Source organism: Pagrus major, chromosome 13, assembly GCF_040436345.1.
Source record: "Pagrus major chromosome 13, Pma_NU_1.0".
Classification (NCBI taxonomy): Eukaryota; Metazoa; Chordata; class Actinopteri; order Spariformes; family Sparidae; genus Pagrus; species Pagrus major.
Genome location: NC_133227.1, coordinates 444,835 through 463,233, shown reverse-complemented (window position 1 = coordinate 463,233; position 18,399 = coordinate 444,835). Strand labels below are relative to the sequence as shown.

The 18,399-nt window shown below is 39.9% G+C and overlaps 1 protein-coding gene across 1 annotated transcript; it reads right to left on the bottom strand.

Annotated features, from left to right (window-relative positions):
• Positions 1–355: 355 nt before the first annotated feature.
• Positions 356–2,363, bottom strand: mrps17 (mitochondrial ribosomal protein S17). Its single transcript, XM_073479548.1, has 3 exons — positions 2,274–2,363; positions 1,846–1,989; positions 356–891 (listed from the first exon to the last, which is right to left on the bottom strand). Exons 2-3 carry the CDS (start codon positions 1,966–1,968, stop codon positions 568–570), a joined length of 447 nt encoding a protein of 148 aa, XP_073335649.1. The 5' UTR covers positions 1,969–1,989; positions 2,274–2,363; the 3' UTR covers positions 356–567.
• Between the last annotated feature and the right edge of the window lie 16,036 nt (positions 2,364–18,399).

Sequence of the window (18,399 nt, the reverse complement as noted above, 5' to 3'; positions counted from 1 at the left end):
GCACCTGATTTGAATTAAAAAAAGACTAAGCGCTCTTGTTGTCTTCTAGTATCCTTCCACTCTTGATACAACTTATTTTGTTTTAAATTGAACTCACATGGTCCTTTAAATAGGACATCTGTTTCTTTCACTGACCTGTTTGTGCACATTTCAATTATTATTAGATTATCTGACCACCAAATTTATGACAAAGATCAGTAAACATATTCATATTATCAACACCCAGAGGAGAATGCACCAATGACTGCTACTGATTACACTGCTTTTGCATATGCACTCTATATAGACTATAAGCAGAAAGACTTAAAAATAACTTTCAAACATTTTCTTGGTTTTACAGTAAACACCATGCATACATGCTTGTGAACGCCACCATGCCGTCATCATTTTATTGTAAAATCCTCAGAAATGTGTCTTGAATTCAAATCTACCCGAGCAGCAGGCAAAGAAAATGTATTTAGGCTGATTATTTCATACATTTATATTTACAAAAACACCAGAAACAGACACATAATTGCAGAGTCACATTCGAGCTAGCATTACTTCACAAAACGATGCAGTTTTCGATCATGAAGTAGGAGCTTGTGCTGGTGGAGCGTCGGCTCCGCTGGATGCAGCAGAGATGTTGAGCTCCTGCAGTTTTTCTGTTAACGTGGTATCCTCGCCCAGGCTGAGTGGAAGGTCAGTCAGAGGCTCCACAAACTCCGTTCCTGCAACTTTCTTTCCTGTCAGTGGGTCGACCACCCGACCGACCTTATACACTATCTCAGCTAGTTCATGTTTCACATGTTTGGACCTGGCCTCAGGCAGAGCCTTGAGGAGGACGATATCTCCCTCTGTGCATTGTCGCAGGGCATCATGGGCAAAGTACGTCTTCCTCTTGTTGTAGTACTGTGGGGGCGAGAACACAACATTAGACTTAGTCACTGTGCAGAGATCGATAAATTAATCAATGTGGCAACAGGTCGTGAATTGTCAAATATGTTCTTGACTAACTGCAATATTGCAGCAAGATTATTTATCATGATTTAGGGAAGTGATTGATGTGAGTGATTATTAATTATCATACAACGGCAAGTGCAAACCACAAGTTGCTCCAGCTCAAGAGCCAACTTAGTCAGATCACAAGCAAATAACCCAATGTATTCAATTTATAATGATGAAACACAAAATAGTAAAAAAACAAACTTATAACGTTATATACTAGGGCTGTCGCGTTATACCGATATTGACATTGACATAATCATGATAGCTAAAAATGAATAGTGAATGAAATGAATTAAAAGTAGTACATATATGATAACATTGTGTAAATATACCTCACTTCTTAAATGCAGGTAACTCTGGTTGCCACTCACCATAAAACAGAACAATTTATTTAGTGTAATTATGCTTTTTGTCAACTTCTGTAAAGTTACGGTTTCAGAATCTCTCCACCTCCTTACACATTTATTCTGAGCATTAATCATTTGCCAAAAAAGAGACAAAACACACAATAAAGTTAAAGATCCACCTGACGGAGCTTTTTTAATATATATTTTCTGTATACATCTTGATTCGTGAATTCTTTATGCCACACTAATCGTGCAGTGCAAATCTGATGTTGTGACAGCACTGTTACATACGGATGCAGAGAGAAGTCTCTATTTGTCAAACTGAGGCTCTGAGAAAAGGTTGTTTTGTCATCTGTACCAAAACTCAGCTGTCAGAGTGGCTCCAGTACAATAAGAAAAACCTCCTGTAATTCATGTATTTTCATGTGACAGAGTAAGTTTACATGATATAAAGGAGAAGGTGGGTTTTGTGTAACCCATGCCACCTGTGCTTAAATGTCAAAAACTTCACCTTGAGCAGGTAAGGGTCCAGCACGAGCCTCGTGACTCTCACTTTGGCAGTTTTGTACATCTTGGTCCCGATGACTCTGCCGATGATCCATTTCGCATGGACTAATGCGTGCTTCACCGACATCCTTGAAACCTCTGACCAACCCTGTAGCACAGAAGACATTAACATTCATCATCAAACATTAATTGACACGTGGTGATCAGCTGAAGGATTTGTATCACACTTCACATCAATGTACAACCAAGACTTTGGCTTTAAAATACACTACAATGCGAATAATGGGGCTACACAGTTAGCTTAGCTGCAGCTAACGTTATTTTAACTTCACAGCCGCACTCAATCATAAACTGAAAATACAGGCCACAGCGAATTAATTTGACAGTAACACAGACCAAAAAATGAGGGTAGGGTTTAGAGAAGAAACTCACCTAAGCTAAGTGACAGGGACGATTCTTCAGAAGGTCAAAACTTCCTCAGCGAGAAGGCTCCTCCATGCTGCTCCAGGTCGGCTTGTTTTGATGACGTACTACGGCAAGTAAAGAGGGACAGTTTGTGCGGTCGATGGTTTATTAAGAATGAATGAAAGCCTTCCTGCACTCTAGTTTTGGGAGATTTTAATCAGATCACTGACTGATTTATTTTTTAATGCCTAAACAAACTAAACAAACAAACTCTCGTCATTTCCATGTCTGAATAAACAAACTGACCTTTATTCAGTTATGGCAAAAATAAGTATTTCTGAGTTTGTATTATTACTTCATTAATATTGTAAATATTAAAATTCTGAGTTTGAATTTCTTGTCCAAAACTACATAGTGCCCCTTTAAATACATTTCTTTATTAACTGTTTTTTTAATTTGCGACATAACCTAATTTCTTTATATAGAATGCAAGCAGAATTGCTTTTTGATATTGACTGCAAAGTTAAATTTCTTGGTACTTTTTAGTGTTTGTTCAACTTCAAATTAAATTAGTCTTATTGAAACAGACCCTTGTTGTCGTAAGATACTGAATATATTCAGTATTGCCTCTATTGTTTTGTAGTTTGCATCATATTTGGTTGATGGTTTGCATTCACATTGTCGTTTGTTCTTTCATACAAAGAAGAGCGCTCAGAACTGCAAAATACAGAAATAATAAAATCAAAGGGAAAAAAATACAAATGTACAAAATCAATCAGTCTACTGTAAAGCAATCTTTAAGACCAACAACATTAATGTAGGTGTAACGGGCAAAACAAAGTTGTAGCCAAGTTAATTGTGACTTGTTACTGTTTTTGAGCCAAGCTAATCATTTCATCTCTGCTTTATTCTGTTGGTGCTGTTCATCTAACTGGTTAATGTGTTTTAGAGCTAAGTTAGCACTTTATGTTTTGGTTTGGTTCCCGAATTTGCTTTTCTCCTGAGAAAGATTAAATTTTCATTTTGGCCACAAGATGGTAGCAGATAAACATCACTCCCTAAACATGGAGGGAAGACGTTGGGTGGCAAGAGCTACAAGATAAGCCCAAAGGCAAACTAATATAAGCATTTATTATCACAACAGGACAGGTGTGATGGATTCCTTCCATGTTGCAGCCTGTGATACTGACACAGTTGCAGATGGTTCCCCTCACACCACCTGATGACACACATTTTTTAAGCGATGTAACCACGACAGCAGATGAGACATGGATGGCTTTGAAAACATGTCATCATAAAAGAGAAAGGAGGCTACAATTAACAACAGATCCACATCAAGACTCTATAACGGTGCAAAAACATTCAAAAAGAAAAGTAGATGAGTGTCTGGTCATCAGGAAGCCCCCATGAAGAGCGCCAGGCTTTGAAGCCAGTTTTCATAGTGGCTGAACCCGGTAATTACAACATCATGTGATGCGCTGTGGCCCAAAAAGACTTTTTCCCATAAGCTTACATGGTAAAAGAAGCATCTGTAAAACAGTGCATACATTTTTTTTACATTATTACCCCTATGAAATGACACGTTTCCCTGTCATAATTTGGACCATTCGGTCCAATAAAATTCGGAAAGTCTAGAAGAGCCACACGATTAAATCATTTTATCCACATTCAAGTTAGCCAGGCGCTAAATCAGAAGTTAGCTGGCTTGGTTGGTGGAAGTCTCTAGTGCACATGCTCTGTGGGCCTCACAACACGAAAGATCCAGGTATTGTCATTCCTGGGAAGTCGAGCTTTTTTGGCTTCAAAGTTGAGCAGCTTTCATAGGAATGAACGGGGCTCCGCCGCCGAGGCTGAATCCACGTTTTAACGAAACGTCCTTGGCACGGCAGTGCTTTAAGCTAAATGCTAACATCGGCATCCCAGTATAGTCAGCTGATATGATATAGCAGCTGTTCACAATCTTAATTTAGCATGTTAGCATGCTATCATGTACTTTTTTACTAATTAGCAATAAACACAACATTCAGCTGAGGCAGGTTTTTGGTCATAAACCAAAGCTTTGAACAAACTGATAACTTGATCTGATATGGCACTCCAGAAAAGTCATCGGATCACTAAAGTTAGCAGGATTTATCCACTGGAGAACATGAATGTCTGTACAAAATGTCCTTGCAATCAAGCCAATGCTGTTTTTTCATACTGAAGTGTTGTTTCGACTTACATTACCATGTAGAGAGAAAAGTATCAGCAGAATCACTAAAACACATTTGCCTGCATTTCCTTTAATGAAATGATGTAACTCTTATCTTAAGATAACAATATTCATAACGAGACAATTACCCTGTTATCTTTACAAAAATACCTCTTCCAATATCACGAGGAAACAAGCCATGAACTTGAGATAATGATATAGGAGAAAAAATGCATCCTTCGAGAGCCATATCGTCAAATGTTTTCAGTCCTGCACCAATTCATGTCTTCTTGGGCACTGATTTCTTTGTGACATACTTCTGTAAAAGGACCACAAATTTACCAATACCCTATTCAGCCATTCAGCAATGATAGAAACCCTTCTGGATCTCCACTAAAGCAGATGTAAATGACTGAGAGGGGGGAGAGATTAACACAGATGCATTCATACCACAGCGTTAACGGTCTTGTCCCTGAGTAGGACTTGGCCGTGGCTCAGAACCAACCACAGGCGGACCAATCTGGTCTTAATCAGGGCCATGTTGTAGTAAAGCACAGGTCTGGGTCTCTGTTTCCCATTTAAGGCAGTGCAGCATTGGTATACCTCTGCCAGAATTACAGCATTAGCCAACTTTAGTCTCCTTCATACAAGAACACTGAGACAATTCACATGGTACCAACTGTTTTCATACTGTTAAACGTGTAATGTAAGGCTAAATTGATGTTGAGCAGCGTTCAACAGAATAGAGATGCTGCACAGTGGCTGCCACCACATCATCATATAACAGTTATGGTCCAAAGAATAGAAAGTCTGTTTTATTGCACTCTTATAATGTAAAAAAACACAGGAGCAGCTCCACTATGAGGTCTATCTCTTATCAAATCTGTGGGTAAGCCTACGAGGCCCGATCACATGGTATCAATGGCCATATTACAATATTTACCCAATGATAATCACATACATACCTAATTGCAAATGCAGCCAATGTTTTTATATATGAGAGAGCTGAAATGGTCAGTTATCAGCTCTGAATCATGCGAAAGCACGGCTAAAGTGACATAAGACAGAGGCCTGATAGCACATAGACTGTGTGATTACACATGTATGTTTTCTATGATAACACACTGACCTCTTAATCGGCAGGTTTTATGTTTTCAGATTAACATGCTAGAGAAATGCTGGCATACATGGATGTTATTAGTCTTCAGATATGACATTTTTTAATAGATTACAATATTTAGCTAGGGTGTTTGTGTTTGGCTTTGACGGAGCCAATCGCTGAATTAAAATCAGCCCTTAGGACCTGTGCATGGGGTCGTTTTAAAGCTGGGAAAAGTTGAGCAACTGTATTGTAGAAATACTGGGAAGATTTGGTCATGAGAGAATGTGTTATTGATTTCAGAGTTTAAAAAAGGGTCACAATAAACGTGGTGCGATGATTTGGGACTTTCTTTTTCTTGAAATTAGGCCCCACGAAACAGCACTTCTACCCAGGCTGTGCTCTACTCGCACTGAACTCTCAAAGTGAAATGATTAATAGATGGTTTTAATTAGGGTCAGGGAACCAGGGGTGTAATTAAAGGGACAGTTCATCCCAGAATCAAAAATCCATATTTTCCCTCTTACCTGTCAAACTATTTATCTATCTAGATTGTTTGGGTGTTTTATAGACATTGATGTCTACCCGTTCCTAAATATGGACCTCAAAGCACAAAAAAAATAAAAAATTAAAACTAGAATCACCATCTCGCGGTTGTATGCCTCCGCGCACCAGTCAAGTTGCTGTTCCTGAATTATGGCGATGGCTAGTACATTTTTTGCAGAACATTATGATGTCACAGTGAAGCTGACCTTTCGCCTTTTTGATATAAAATGTCATCACTTCATAATTTTATTCTATGAGACATTTTTGTGAAATGTTGTTTTAATTATCATATGAAGTGTTGAGTAATGGCCAAAGATGTGTTTTGTGAGAGGTCACAGTGTCCAATCCTTGAGTCCAAGTGGACATTTTTGCTAAATTAAAAGAAATTACCTCAAGGCGTTCTTGAGATATGGTGTTCACAAGAATGGGACAGACAGATGGAAGGACAACCCTGAAAAGTAATGCCTCAAGCCTCGGCTAACGCCGACACAGAGGCATAAAAACCCAACAGCAATGTCTCTTTCCAGAAATAATGACCCCGTTACTCAAGATAATCCACAGAACTTGTTGTGAGCAGTTTCATATAGGAACTATTTCATTTTCTCAGCTAACTAAGCTAGCTAATGTTACAGCTCAGCCACAGATGACACCATTAATGTTTATCAATATTGATGTGGATTTTTTTGAGTAACCTACTCATGATTTCTAGAAAGATGCACTGCTGTTGTGTTCTTAAATATATTTTACGGTGCTTTGAGCACTACTAGTTCTGTTATATTTGAAAAAAGGCAGACATCTGTATGGTCGATATCTCCAATACTTGGAAAGTCGGTGTTATACACTCTTAGACAATCTGACAACACTGTGTTTTGATTATACTGAGAAGCCTAAGGAAGGTCTACCTGTTTACCAGTTCATGAGACACTGAGATATTGCTGAGGTTTTATTAATAAGGGGGCATCTACAGCTGGTCCTGGCCAAAAAGACCAATCAGTAAGCCTATTTGTCTTTTTATTTTGTGTTGGAGAATTGGATTGCTTTAGGACTCAATATCTATCAGGAACCAGCAGGACTAAGACTCTGTCATCCTAAAAAATATGCAAAAAAACATCTTTAATAGATATCATAAAGCTCGGCCTGGTTTGTTGGAAGGATGACATCAGACAGTCTCCGTCTCATTCAGCTTCCAGCACTAAGGGTTAAAAGTTGAATGTGAGATAGCACGGTGGTGGCAGCAAAAACCGAGGAAGGGCGAGGCACGGCGGACAGGAAAAAGCTCGGCAGCGCTAACATTTGTGGTCGATGTGAAAGGGCAGTGAGTCATAGGATGGCAAGCTAATGTGTTTGTTTTCGCGGTGGATTGACCGTGGGGTTAATGAAAGTGTTCCCCTTTTGAGCTGCAGCCAAAATTCAAACAGAGCTGGTGATGATTAGGCAGAGATGGTTATCCTCGAGGCCCTGTCTGTCTCAGACTATCTGTGCACTTTCTTTCATCTTTTGTTCTGCTCATTACAGCCGAAGTGTTGGTTTAACCCCAGTCACTGATGATTCGCCTTCGAGACGGCAAGTGGCGGCGCGTGGCATGTGGTCCGGACAGGGAGTTCACAAAGCCAAAAAACAATGCGTTGTTAAGCTTGTGGTTTGGGTTTGATTGTTTTGTTCTGAACCCTTTAGACCCTTCAAAATTAGGCGTCAAAACGTAGATGTTTTGAAAGTAAAGAAATTAAAAAGTAAATATCGGAGGACTATCTGCCACACTGTCGGGTAAATGTTTGTACCAAAATAGTGATGATTTAAAAAACAATGCTGAGAGTCTTCAGTGCATGTCGGTGTCATTTATAATCTGTACTCTGCTCTCTGCTGTCTTCTGTCACACAGACACACACACAAGGACGTCATGGTGCATTCAAGTTAGCATATATACGTTTGGCAATGTCTTGATTAATATGCATGATGACTCCTACCTGTCAGAGGTGAGAATTTAAACTGTCGCTAAACTCCACTCTTTGACGGTGTGACACTGCCACAACACATGACATCCTGTCTTTTCCTTGGCCTTCACACCAAACTTCCATCATGCAGATTATTACAAAGTGCAGTTGCAGTATGTTCTCACTCTCCTGCCTCTAACAACATTTGTTGTCACGGCTCGTGGTAATAGTTGAAAGTGACTGTTTATTTCATATTTTGCATGCGAGTGAATGTGAGGTGAATGTGTCCCTGTGCTGTGTTTATGCTGGTGTTCACAGGCCTCCTTCTGTGCCCTGACAGACGTTAAGGGATTACATCAACATGGAGTTCTGGGTCCTCAGGGAGAGGGGCATAAATCATAGTATTAGCCCAAATAATATCCAGCTTTTGTGGATCACATGCTGAGAAAAGAATAATGCTCCCTGTCTGTTTGTCTATCGCTCTATTGTAGTCGCTGTCACTGACGTACGTATGTTTAATTTTCAGACACAAAATCTCAAGCTCTATATACATGTGTACGGTGGATATAGAGAGCGTCTTAATGTAGTGTTACTTGTGTTGATTTTGTGTATTCAGTTCTGTTATCACAAATGTTACATTTGTGCACAATCAACTGAAAAGACACATAAGTTAATACTGACATATATTTTGTAGCTGCAGGTTAAAGTGTTTTGGACATTGGTGGAAGATGTATTCAGATCCTTTAGGCTGCTTGTAAGTTAAAGTCCTGCAGTACAAATTAGTATATCAGCAAACGGTACTTTGGCGTAAAAAGTGTTCATTATGCAGGATTATTATCATTCTACATATATTATCATTTTGGATTATGACTTCTGACACATAAATGTGTAAGCAACACTTTGATTTAGCATTTTTAATAAACTATAACTACTACCTACTGCCTCATTTTTAATAATGCATCATGTTGTTAGCATATCATCATTCATGTTTTGCTTTCAAAATCTCATTCTGCAAAATAACTGTTAACAGCTACTGTCAAATTATCTGAGTAGTAATTTCAATATTCCCTGAAATATTTCAGATGGCTAGCTATACTATGGAAGCTAAGCTAAGAAAATGCAGATAAAAACGGTAAAATTGGAAGAAACACACAGCGCCCGCGGAAAAGAAACACTGCTGCCACCAGTGTACGAAAACAAACAGGAAGTGGAGACGTAATGTTGTGCATTGAGCCGCAACAAACCTCTTTTAATTTTTGCTTCAACACGATGAAAATCGCGATGTCACAATGGTACAGGGCTCAGCAGTAGATGATTGTCAGCCATCGGTGATGGACTTACAAGTTGCTGTAGCTGGTGTGTCTAGGAGGATTGGGGGATTGGGATGCTGAACACATGGACCTCTGCCATCCCTCCTTTCTCTCCTATCAATTTCTGTCACTTCTCTACTGTCCTCTATGAAATTAAGGCAAAAAAACTAAATCATTTTTTGATGTTATTAGTAGTATTATTAGTATTAATAGTGTAGTTTTTGCTGTCTCAGGCCTTACATTGGTCTCTGTCTCTGCATGATCTAAAATATCTGAGTCAACAAATAGCAGGTTTCATATACAGCACATTGGCTATGCTAACAAATTGGGGTTGGGGTTTAGGTGCGACACTGTGGCAGCTGAGTTATGTCACCCTGCATGTAACGGCACCAGAGTCGTGTTCGGTGCCATATGTTCTACCACAAAGACAAATTAAACATTAAAGTGGGTCAGAGGTAACAATATGGTATCACTTTGGCTAATGTGCTGTAAATTAAATATCCAAGTCGGGAGGGATTCAGAGATATTCCCCGGGCAGTGACTTCATCTCTTCCTGTCTCCGCTGCCAGCCCCCTGACCTTGTACAGTGCGTGTTGTAAGCGAATACTCCCTCGAAATGGAGCGTCACACAGTTGGTCCGGTCCAGGCTTCATAATGGGACTCTGTGGTTTGACGTAGGTGATATCCTCGTCAATACCTATGGCAGAAACACACGAGATTCTTGTTTGAGCCGTGTGTCATACTTCTGCAGGCATTTTACCGTAAATCCCTGTGATTTGAGATGTCGGGCCAGTAATATGGTTCATATTTACAATTCATAACTCACGGTTGAATAATCTGATTGGCTTAATAAAGTATTTTTGTCTTTGCATAATACAAACAGTGTGATCAGGTGGTGAACAGACAATGTTTATTCTTCTGATTATTACTGTAGAAAATATTGATTATAGTGGCTCTAATCAGTAAAATAAAATACTAAAATACTTTTTATGTTAATGTGGGTTTCTGTGGATGTTTCGGTACATTTTTTGCAGTTAATCTGGGTCGCCTCTGGCATCAGTTGTAACAGTTGCGACTCCAAACTGATCTCAGCTTCATTCTCTGCAAAAGAGCAACATACAAACACTTCACAGCCACCTTTTTCCACCAGGGTAAGGTATTTGAAACTGAAAGAATGTTTTCAGAGGAGTGTACCTTTAAGAGTCACTGGAAATCCCAGCCACATCCATGTGAATCCCTATCAGTACATGAAAAACATGATTGAATTAAACAGCGATGGAGGTAGAACACCACATATATTTCCCACAGTGCAGTGAGGTCATGGTTTTGGCTTGAGTCTGCTGGGACCTCCACAAGATAATTGAGCTCTATCTCTGAACAAGTGATGAAAAGACAACGTAAAGTCCCAAACATCCCAAACATGCTTCATGTTTGGGGAGGCAGCCTGTTCGACCTGAATTAGCAATGATTGCTAAAGGAAAGTTTAAACGTTTTAAATTAAGTGCCAACAGCTGGGTCGTATCGTGCTGTGCAGACATTTCCATTCTGTGTGGTTATTAAATCTAGAGCAGTCATCTGTCCATGTTGGACTGCACGTTTGAGTTGATAACCCCTTATTATGTGTTGCAAAGACGGCATTCATCTTTTTGCCAGTATCTCAAAATGTGACAAACTGTCTCTGATAAGTCGTGTGAGGCAAATCTCTTTCAATCACTGACAAACTCATGTGAAGACAAGTCAAAAAAGATTTTTTTAAGGTATTTTTAAAATGATTGATGGAAGTCAGTCAGTATATCATTTGACATCTACTGCAGCACAACACTGTTTACTAGCTTACAGCAAACAGAGAAGAGAAAAATAGGGAGAAAATGCAAAAGTCACACATCAGCCAGAGCTCCTAAAAAACACACCAAACACTGACACTACAGACTATTTTGTCTCTAAATGTATGTAATGTTTCGTAATCATATATTCTGAGCCTGGATATTTTAATGAGTGATTTTTCCCCCTATTTATATCAAATAAAATATTGTGATCTTTCTGGATTTTGGTTTATCTGTGTGGTGCAAAAACTGTGTAACAAGAAAGGCATTTAGCTCAGTGTGTGTCCATACCGTGAAGTGATATTATAAGTACACTAAGCCCATCTAATCCCAACAGTATTGTATTTTGGCAGCCTGTACATTAAGCTATACATTAAAATATTGCATTATTTGGTACAAAAAGAAAATGACACAAGACGTATGTCAATGGAAGTGAATAGAGCTCATATATGAGATAACTTCCACAATTTCTAAAAAAAATAAAATAAAAAAAAACCTTTCCAGGAAGTGTTTTCAAATAAATTGTAATTTTAAAGCATAATTTCTAGTATTCACATCGATGAGGGCAGGCAAAATATTAAAAACAACTGTCAGTATAATGCAAAACATTTCAACAGCACCACAAACTAGTAACCTGTCATGCCAACTGGTTTATTACACAGAAGCATCTGGGAAGGCGCCCTTAGAAACTGGGCCGACACAGAAATAGTCACTAGTCGTCACACCTAAACCACGACCATAGCTGCCAGTAGTTCCTTCCTGAGTCACTGTGGTTTGGACACAAGCACGCACAGTAGAGGTATGGTAAGGCAAAGCAAACAAACTACAGCTTTTAAAGTGACTATAAAGTTGAACACACCTCTCTAAACGAGTCTAAACCAAAACTGAACACCATAACCTTCATGAAGGTATGTATGAGACCACGTTGGTTTTAGTTGGGCGCAACTAATGAACCGGCAACTGAGGGTGATTTTCCAGCACAAAGCAAGAAAATACTCAAAATAGGATTATTTAGTATAAAGCATGCTGTTGGGAAACAGATCCTGGTTGTGGTCCAGTATGTTTAAACCTTGACGATTGTTGTTTGTTTATGTGACTTTTCTCATTCACTCAATGACGTTTACAACTGAGCTCATTTTTTAATCCATCCAACAAAGTCAAAAAATCTACTCAAGTGTCTCCACTCTCTAGGAAACCGAATGTTAAAAGCAATAACAACAAAGCATCTCCATGGCCACTGCTGGCTGAGTATACTGTACCAGTAACACTGTACATCAAACTAAAGGCATTGTGTCACCATCTCATGATTTATGGCACCGCCGACCAGACAGCTCAGATAGTCTATAAAAAGATTACAGTAACTTCATTAGTTTTATTTTCTCTCCTGCCTCTAAGAAACACCCGTCAGCGCTGCTCATAGTTTCAGCATTTAGGTCACAGTTTCTGCTGCCAAAATGTCTCAACTCAGTATTCATATCATGGCTGTCTGATTGTGCCTGATTCTATGTATGGTCAGGAGGAGAGGACGTATCGCAGGTATGCGCCACAAGCAGAGCTCATGAATCCTGCTGCCAAAGTCTTGAGTGGCAGCTCGGTCCAATTGTCTCATGTCTCTCTCTCCACTCCATCTTTTTCCCTTTCAATCTCTCTCGCTTTCCTTCGCTCCCTCCCTCTCTCTCTCTCTCTTGCTGCAAAGTGATTAAATTCTCCTGTTGCATTTTGGATGCAATTCAAAGATCAGACACTTTGGAGTCATAGCTGTGGCATGCACTGGCAACACACACACACACACTTGACACACACAGTTCTGCACAGCACAGACATCGACGTGCAGAAGACAAGTGAGTTTTATGTTTATGCTCTCAATCTCGTGTAGGCCAACGCTCTGACTATCAGACTGGAAAGAGATAATTGTAATTGCTGCATTAAGTCATCGTGACAAGCTATGAATCCAGTCTCGAAAGCACAAATTTAACCCAGTTTTTTTAATGACATCATTAGTTACATGATTGCCTTTGTTCATTGGCCCTCTGGGTAAAGAACAAACTTTCTCAACTCTGGTCAAATAACATCATATAAAGCTGAACTTCCTTTCGTATCTTCCTTTTGTTCTGCACAAACCAACCAACCAACTGTTGATGATAACTGCTGAACACTAACTGATGGGGTGAAATCAATGTAAACATATTTTATGTGCACTAACAGAGGCACTGATGAGAGGTTTTTACAGCACATTCATATTTTCCAACTCTTTACTCCAATGTTGCTGTAAGTTATATTTCTCTTCATGCACTCGTGATAGCTCAACTAATGCTTTTGAAGCAATATTTCTCCTTTTCAATGTTTCCTCTCATGTTGTTGGCAGATGCCTCAGGAAACCAAACTTTATAGAGGCAACACATCCCTCTCTGCTCTGCATAGTCGCAGTAATTACCGTAATTACTGTGTTTGCGGCGGTGTAGTCATTGCACAGGTCAGTGGTGTTGTTATCCCACACACACAAACACAGCAACATCCTTTCACTGTGACAGCCAGACGCTGTCTGGCTCACACACACACAGATGCTAATGTTGTGAGGCCTGTCAGAGGAGCATCAAAAAAATATGTCAGCTGATGCTCTTGAAAACATTGAAGTCACTTTAATTGTAATTCAGTTACTCTATTAGGCCTATATGTAAAGCTATACTTTCACTCTATTGACCAAATCTACTTATACTACTCCCTAAATTGTGCATACAAATGTAAAACTCTACAAAAACTCATTGTATATGACCAGGGGGAAGGCTTAAGGAAAGACATGAAAACACATGTCAATGAAAAAAGAGCAACAGTGAGAGGATAGTTGCTCAGTGCCACAAAACAGAATAACTTCACACAGTTAGTATGTATAAATGGCAGAGATCAACATGGATATGAAGCACAGCTTTTGTTCAGAGTATAACATTTGAGATCTAAATATAAAGAGTTTACAATTCTGACGGCAGCTGATAGCATATGCTGAATGAGTAGAAAGGGTTTTTTTCCCACAAGTTCACACAATACATGCTGGCAATTGTTCAGGCTATATTACAGCATTCTTTACACGTGTATACAGAACATTTGGAATATGCATCTCGATCAGGGTTTTCAAGGCAGTTTGCGGCACACGACCTCTTACCTGTTTACGGTCAGGTGTGGGCGATGCCTAGCCAACGGTTTGTAAGGCTGGAGTAAGGCTACATTTCTGGTCAGAAGGAAAAACACAAATATTTTTAAACAGGGTTTTGAATAGGCACCATTATCACAAAAGACTGAACGAATGAAAGAGGGAGGCTGCGTTCGATAATTAGAGCATGTAATGGCTCCATGTAAACAGGACTATTAATTTACATCAGCCATGTAAACAGATTAATGGGCCATTTGTCTTTTTTGGAATAAGGGCAAGAAGAATATTTTGTGGCTGTAAACGTAGTCACTGTTCCCATGTCCCAAGATGATGATGTCACCATGTTGTACGCTGTTAATTTCAAGATTATTTTCACAGACATCAGGGATGAAGTCAGGCGCCTTCAGTGACTTTCAGTGCCTGCGTCATTTTGCGTGCTGTCCTGTGAATAAATAAACGTTTTAATAAATTTAGGTATGACACAGCAGAAGACATGATGGACAAAGTAATCAGTCAAATGAAAATGACGTAGAGCACTTCTGTTAAATGATACAGTAAAATGTTACAAAAGCAGCCATTGTGTTTTTGCGAATCTGCTTCTTCTACATTGACAGCACTCACTAAACCTTTACTCACGACACAAAAATGTCACTGTAAAGATTAAGGGTACGAGTAAAATGTTACCCAGAGTTATGTTTAATGATGTTTTCTTCATCGTTTTCTTTGTGACATTACCACTAAGCATACATGGAGGCACACATATTCCCACAGCACATTTTTTAAAATAGGTGACGCAGGCGTTCCTTCAGTGCGAACACACTGCAGCTGTCCCCTGTCTGCCAAGATGCCAAGTAGGACTGAAGCTGTGGCGCTCCTGCTCCACATTAACCACGTTACATTCATTTGGTATCAAGAGTTTCTCACTTCAGTCACATTTGACTCGTTTATTTAAGCCTCTTTCTTTAATGTGCTCCTATCAAACGTAAAGTCTCATTATATCTTTCTCACAGTAGTTAAGAAAACAAATAAAACAGGAATCGAAACAGGTTTCAGTGCCAACTAAAATGTCTCAAGAGGGCCTTTGTGCATAAATGATGTATGTGCTGTATGTGAGTAATGTGTTGAATCCCAATGGATATGATATGGTGAGAGACGGTGTGACTGTGTAACATCACATGTGACGGACCCACAAGCTCTGCCACCTGCCCACTGCAGCGGTGGCGTTTAGACAGCATTAATCAAGGGGATAAGAAGCTGACACTTGCAGGCCACTTGGTTAGTGTACAAGTGTACAGAGTCAGCAGTTACAATCACAGGAGAATGAACTGTAAGATAAGCGTATAGACAGTGTGACTTGGTCAAGTTACTGTTCAAAGCTGAGAAGCTGGCGATGCTTCAGTCTTACTGAAGGTCAAATGTACAGTAAAGAGTGGAAGACATTTTTTACCACACTGAGCATCGACAAATATCAGGCTTTTTGCTTTTTGCCATATACTCAATTACTTAACTGGTAACAGATTAACTGGTAACAGATGATATTATCATGATTGAGTATGAAAGGGACTGTCACAGTCAGTCATGTTTCTGTGTTGGATTAGTGTTTTGGTTTCTGTGCTTGTTGTGCTTGCAGAGGTGCACCGAGAGGCTGGGCAGGGTTTCTCTTCACCAGCAGCTGCTGACACAAGCGTTTGCAGCAAAACATTCGTTTTCCTATGGAACAGGGCGCCTGGTGAACGCTCATCTCTTGCACCTTGCCTAGATTTTTCTAGAAGTAAGTAATATTAATTAAATATGATGGCCAGTTGCACTCACAGCCAGGCTCGCTGCGTTTTGGAGCGACCACACCTTTAACAATGAGTCTCTGTGTGATCAGGGCCTAACACAACAGGATGTGAAAGAAAGAGCCACCTAATCTTAAGAGCTGCAGGTTAGCTACCCCCAGTATATTATATTTGTATAGTGACATATACAATTAGTCCAGTTTTAGGTTGCCTTATGAAATATCAGAGGTCTGGTTAACACACAGCATTGTGGGTATTAACTGTACGTGTTAATAACTAAGGCCTGATCACGCTTGTCCTGCGCTAGTGTACAATTTTGAAGGAACTGTGTTCGTGGAGTGGAGGTTTCAGAGGGATTTGGTGGAGGCACAATTAATCAAGGATATGTTCAACAAAATAAAGGGCCGGATTGATTCAAGTGACTTCTGCTTTTAATTTACTGTGTGTAGTTTCTCTCCACTGGGGCAGTTCATGCTCCTGCATGTACTATGTATAGTATGAATTATAATATGCTATTGATTGATGACGTATATGAGGTCTTATTTATGATCTGATCATTGTTGTCCTGTCATACATAAACATACGTAGCACAACCTCAGTGTGAACGTTTGGTGACATGTGTTCCTTGTTTTGTAATAAAACAAAGCTTGATGAAAAAAGCATGTTCACAGACATCTGGTGGTCTCATATTAGCTGAATGCTTGAGGCTGCAGAACAAACTGACACAATAATAAATAAAGAACAGACTCTCTAGTTTTTCTTTCTTAATTTCTAAAAGTGCAGCTTCGATACGACTTCAGATACTGTAACTGTTATCTGTACTATACATGAATTATCCCAGGTGTGTGTGTGTTAATTCTCTCACTCTTGCGTGTGTCGGTGTCCTTGTTCTGTCAATGTTTCGTCACTCTGCTGTTAACATAAGTAAGCAGCAGGTCATCATTCACTCTGGAGGTGGCGAGAGCTCCAAGTGGGCTCTTCATCAACTGGCCAGCGTCCATCTGTGTCCCTCTCCTAATGAAACAATAGTCATCTGTTCCTGCTGGGACCTCCGACACCGTTTGTCATCTTCCCTCTTTCATAAACTGCACTCACACTTACAGTTATATAGTTGAAGTCCTCATTGTCCAATTTCAGATCAAAACTGGACTAACATGTACACTTTCTGGAGGTGTGTTACTAACCTGTCATCTTGCAGCATGACGAGCGTCTCCGACCTCTTCGTGATTTTTTAACCTTCCTTGGTGTTCGTACCCTGTACAAACATGCAGCAAAAAAATAAAGTAAAAAAAAGATTAATATGAGCATCATGAATCATTTTTACACTCGACTTTCCAGCATGAGCAATAACTGGCTATCAGATGTCAGAGTCTGCCTCCTTATGGCATTAAAACGTTGAGTTTGAGGGCAATTTCCTGTAGCTGGTACAATTATGTTCTCACTGCTCATGAACTGCACCGCAGTCCACTTGGAACAAGACCAAGAGCTGTTGTGTTTTCAGGTGGCGTGGATACAGATTGATTGGCATTTTTAGCACCTGACTAAATGCAGAGAGCCGAGGGAGAGACTAATATAAACCATTTCAACATGCTTGGTGTTGAAACGACCTCAGAAACAAGCACACACGCTGTATGCTCACACAACAAACACAACACACACAACACACACGTGCTGACTGAGCGCTGTCATTACAGATCGCGCACCTCGTCATCGTCACATCACCAAACTCATCATCATCATCTCTCAGCAACTGCAGACAGCTCCATAAGACAATGGATGGATGTGAACTGCATCAGCAGGGGTCTTGTCAGGTTTTCAGCGTGCACATTCGCAAGTGTAAAACGCCATCTGATCTGCCAAGAAGATAGATGAGCATGCTGTCTTATTGTCACCCTCTGATGATGTCAGCAGGAGAATGAGATGATTTCCTTGTGCAAATTGCCTCCATCTGGTCACTTTGACCCTGATGTCGAAGTGATGACAGAGACGGACTCATCGTCGGGGTCCTCGGTTGGGTGATCCTCGCTAAACGGAGAGCTGAATGACCTCACATTGCATGATGGGGGTTCCTGTCGCTGGGATGTGGCGTCACAATTAAATCTGTTTGGACTTGTGTGCTATAGGCCTGACCCAGGCATGACTCTGGATGGATTACAGTCCTGGCACTGAAGAAACTCTGCTATATAAACGTCTGCCACTGAATGTGGTGAACCAGAGAAGAGGTCAGGAGTTTATAAAGTGAAGAAGGGTGAAAAGAAGCAACACAGGCTGTTTGTGTTGAGGATTGAGTTACTTCAAAGATGATTTTAGTGTTTTTAATTACACAT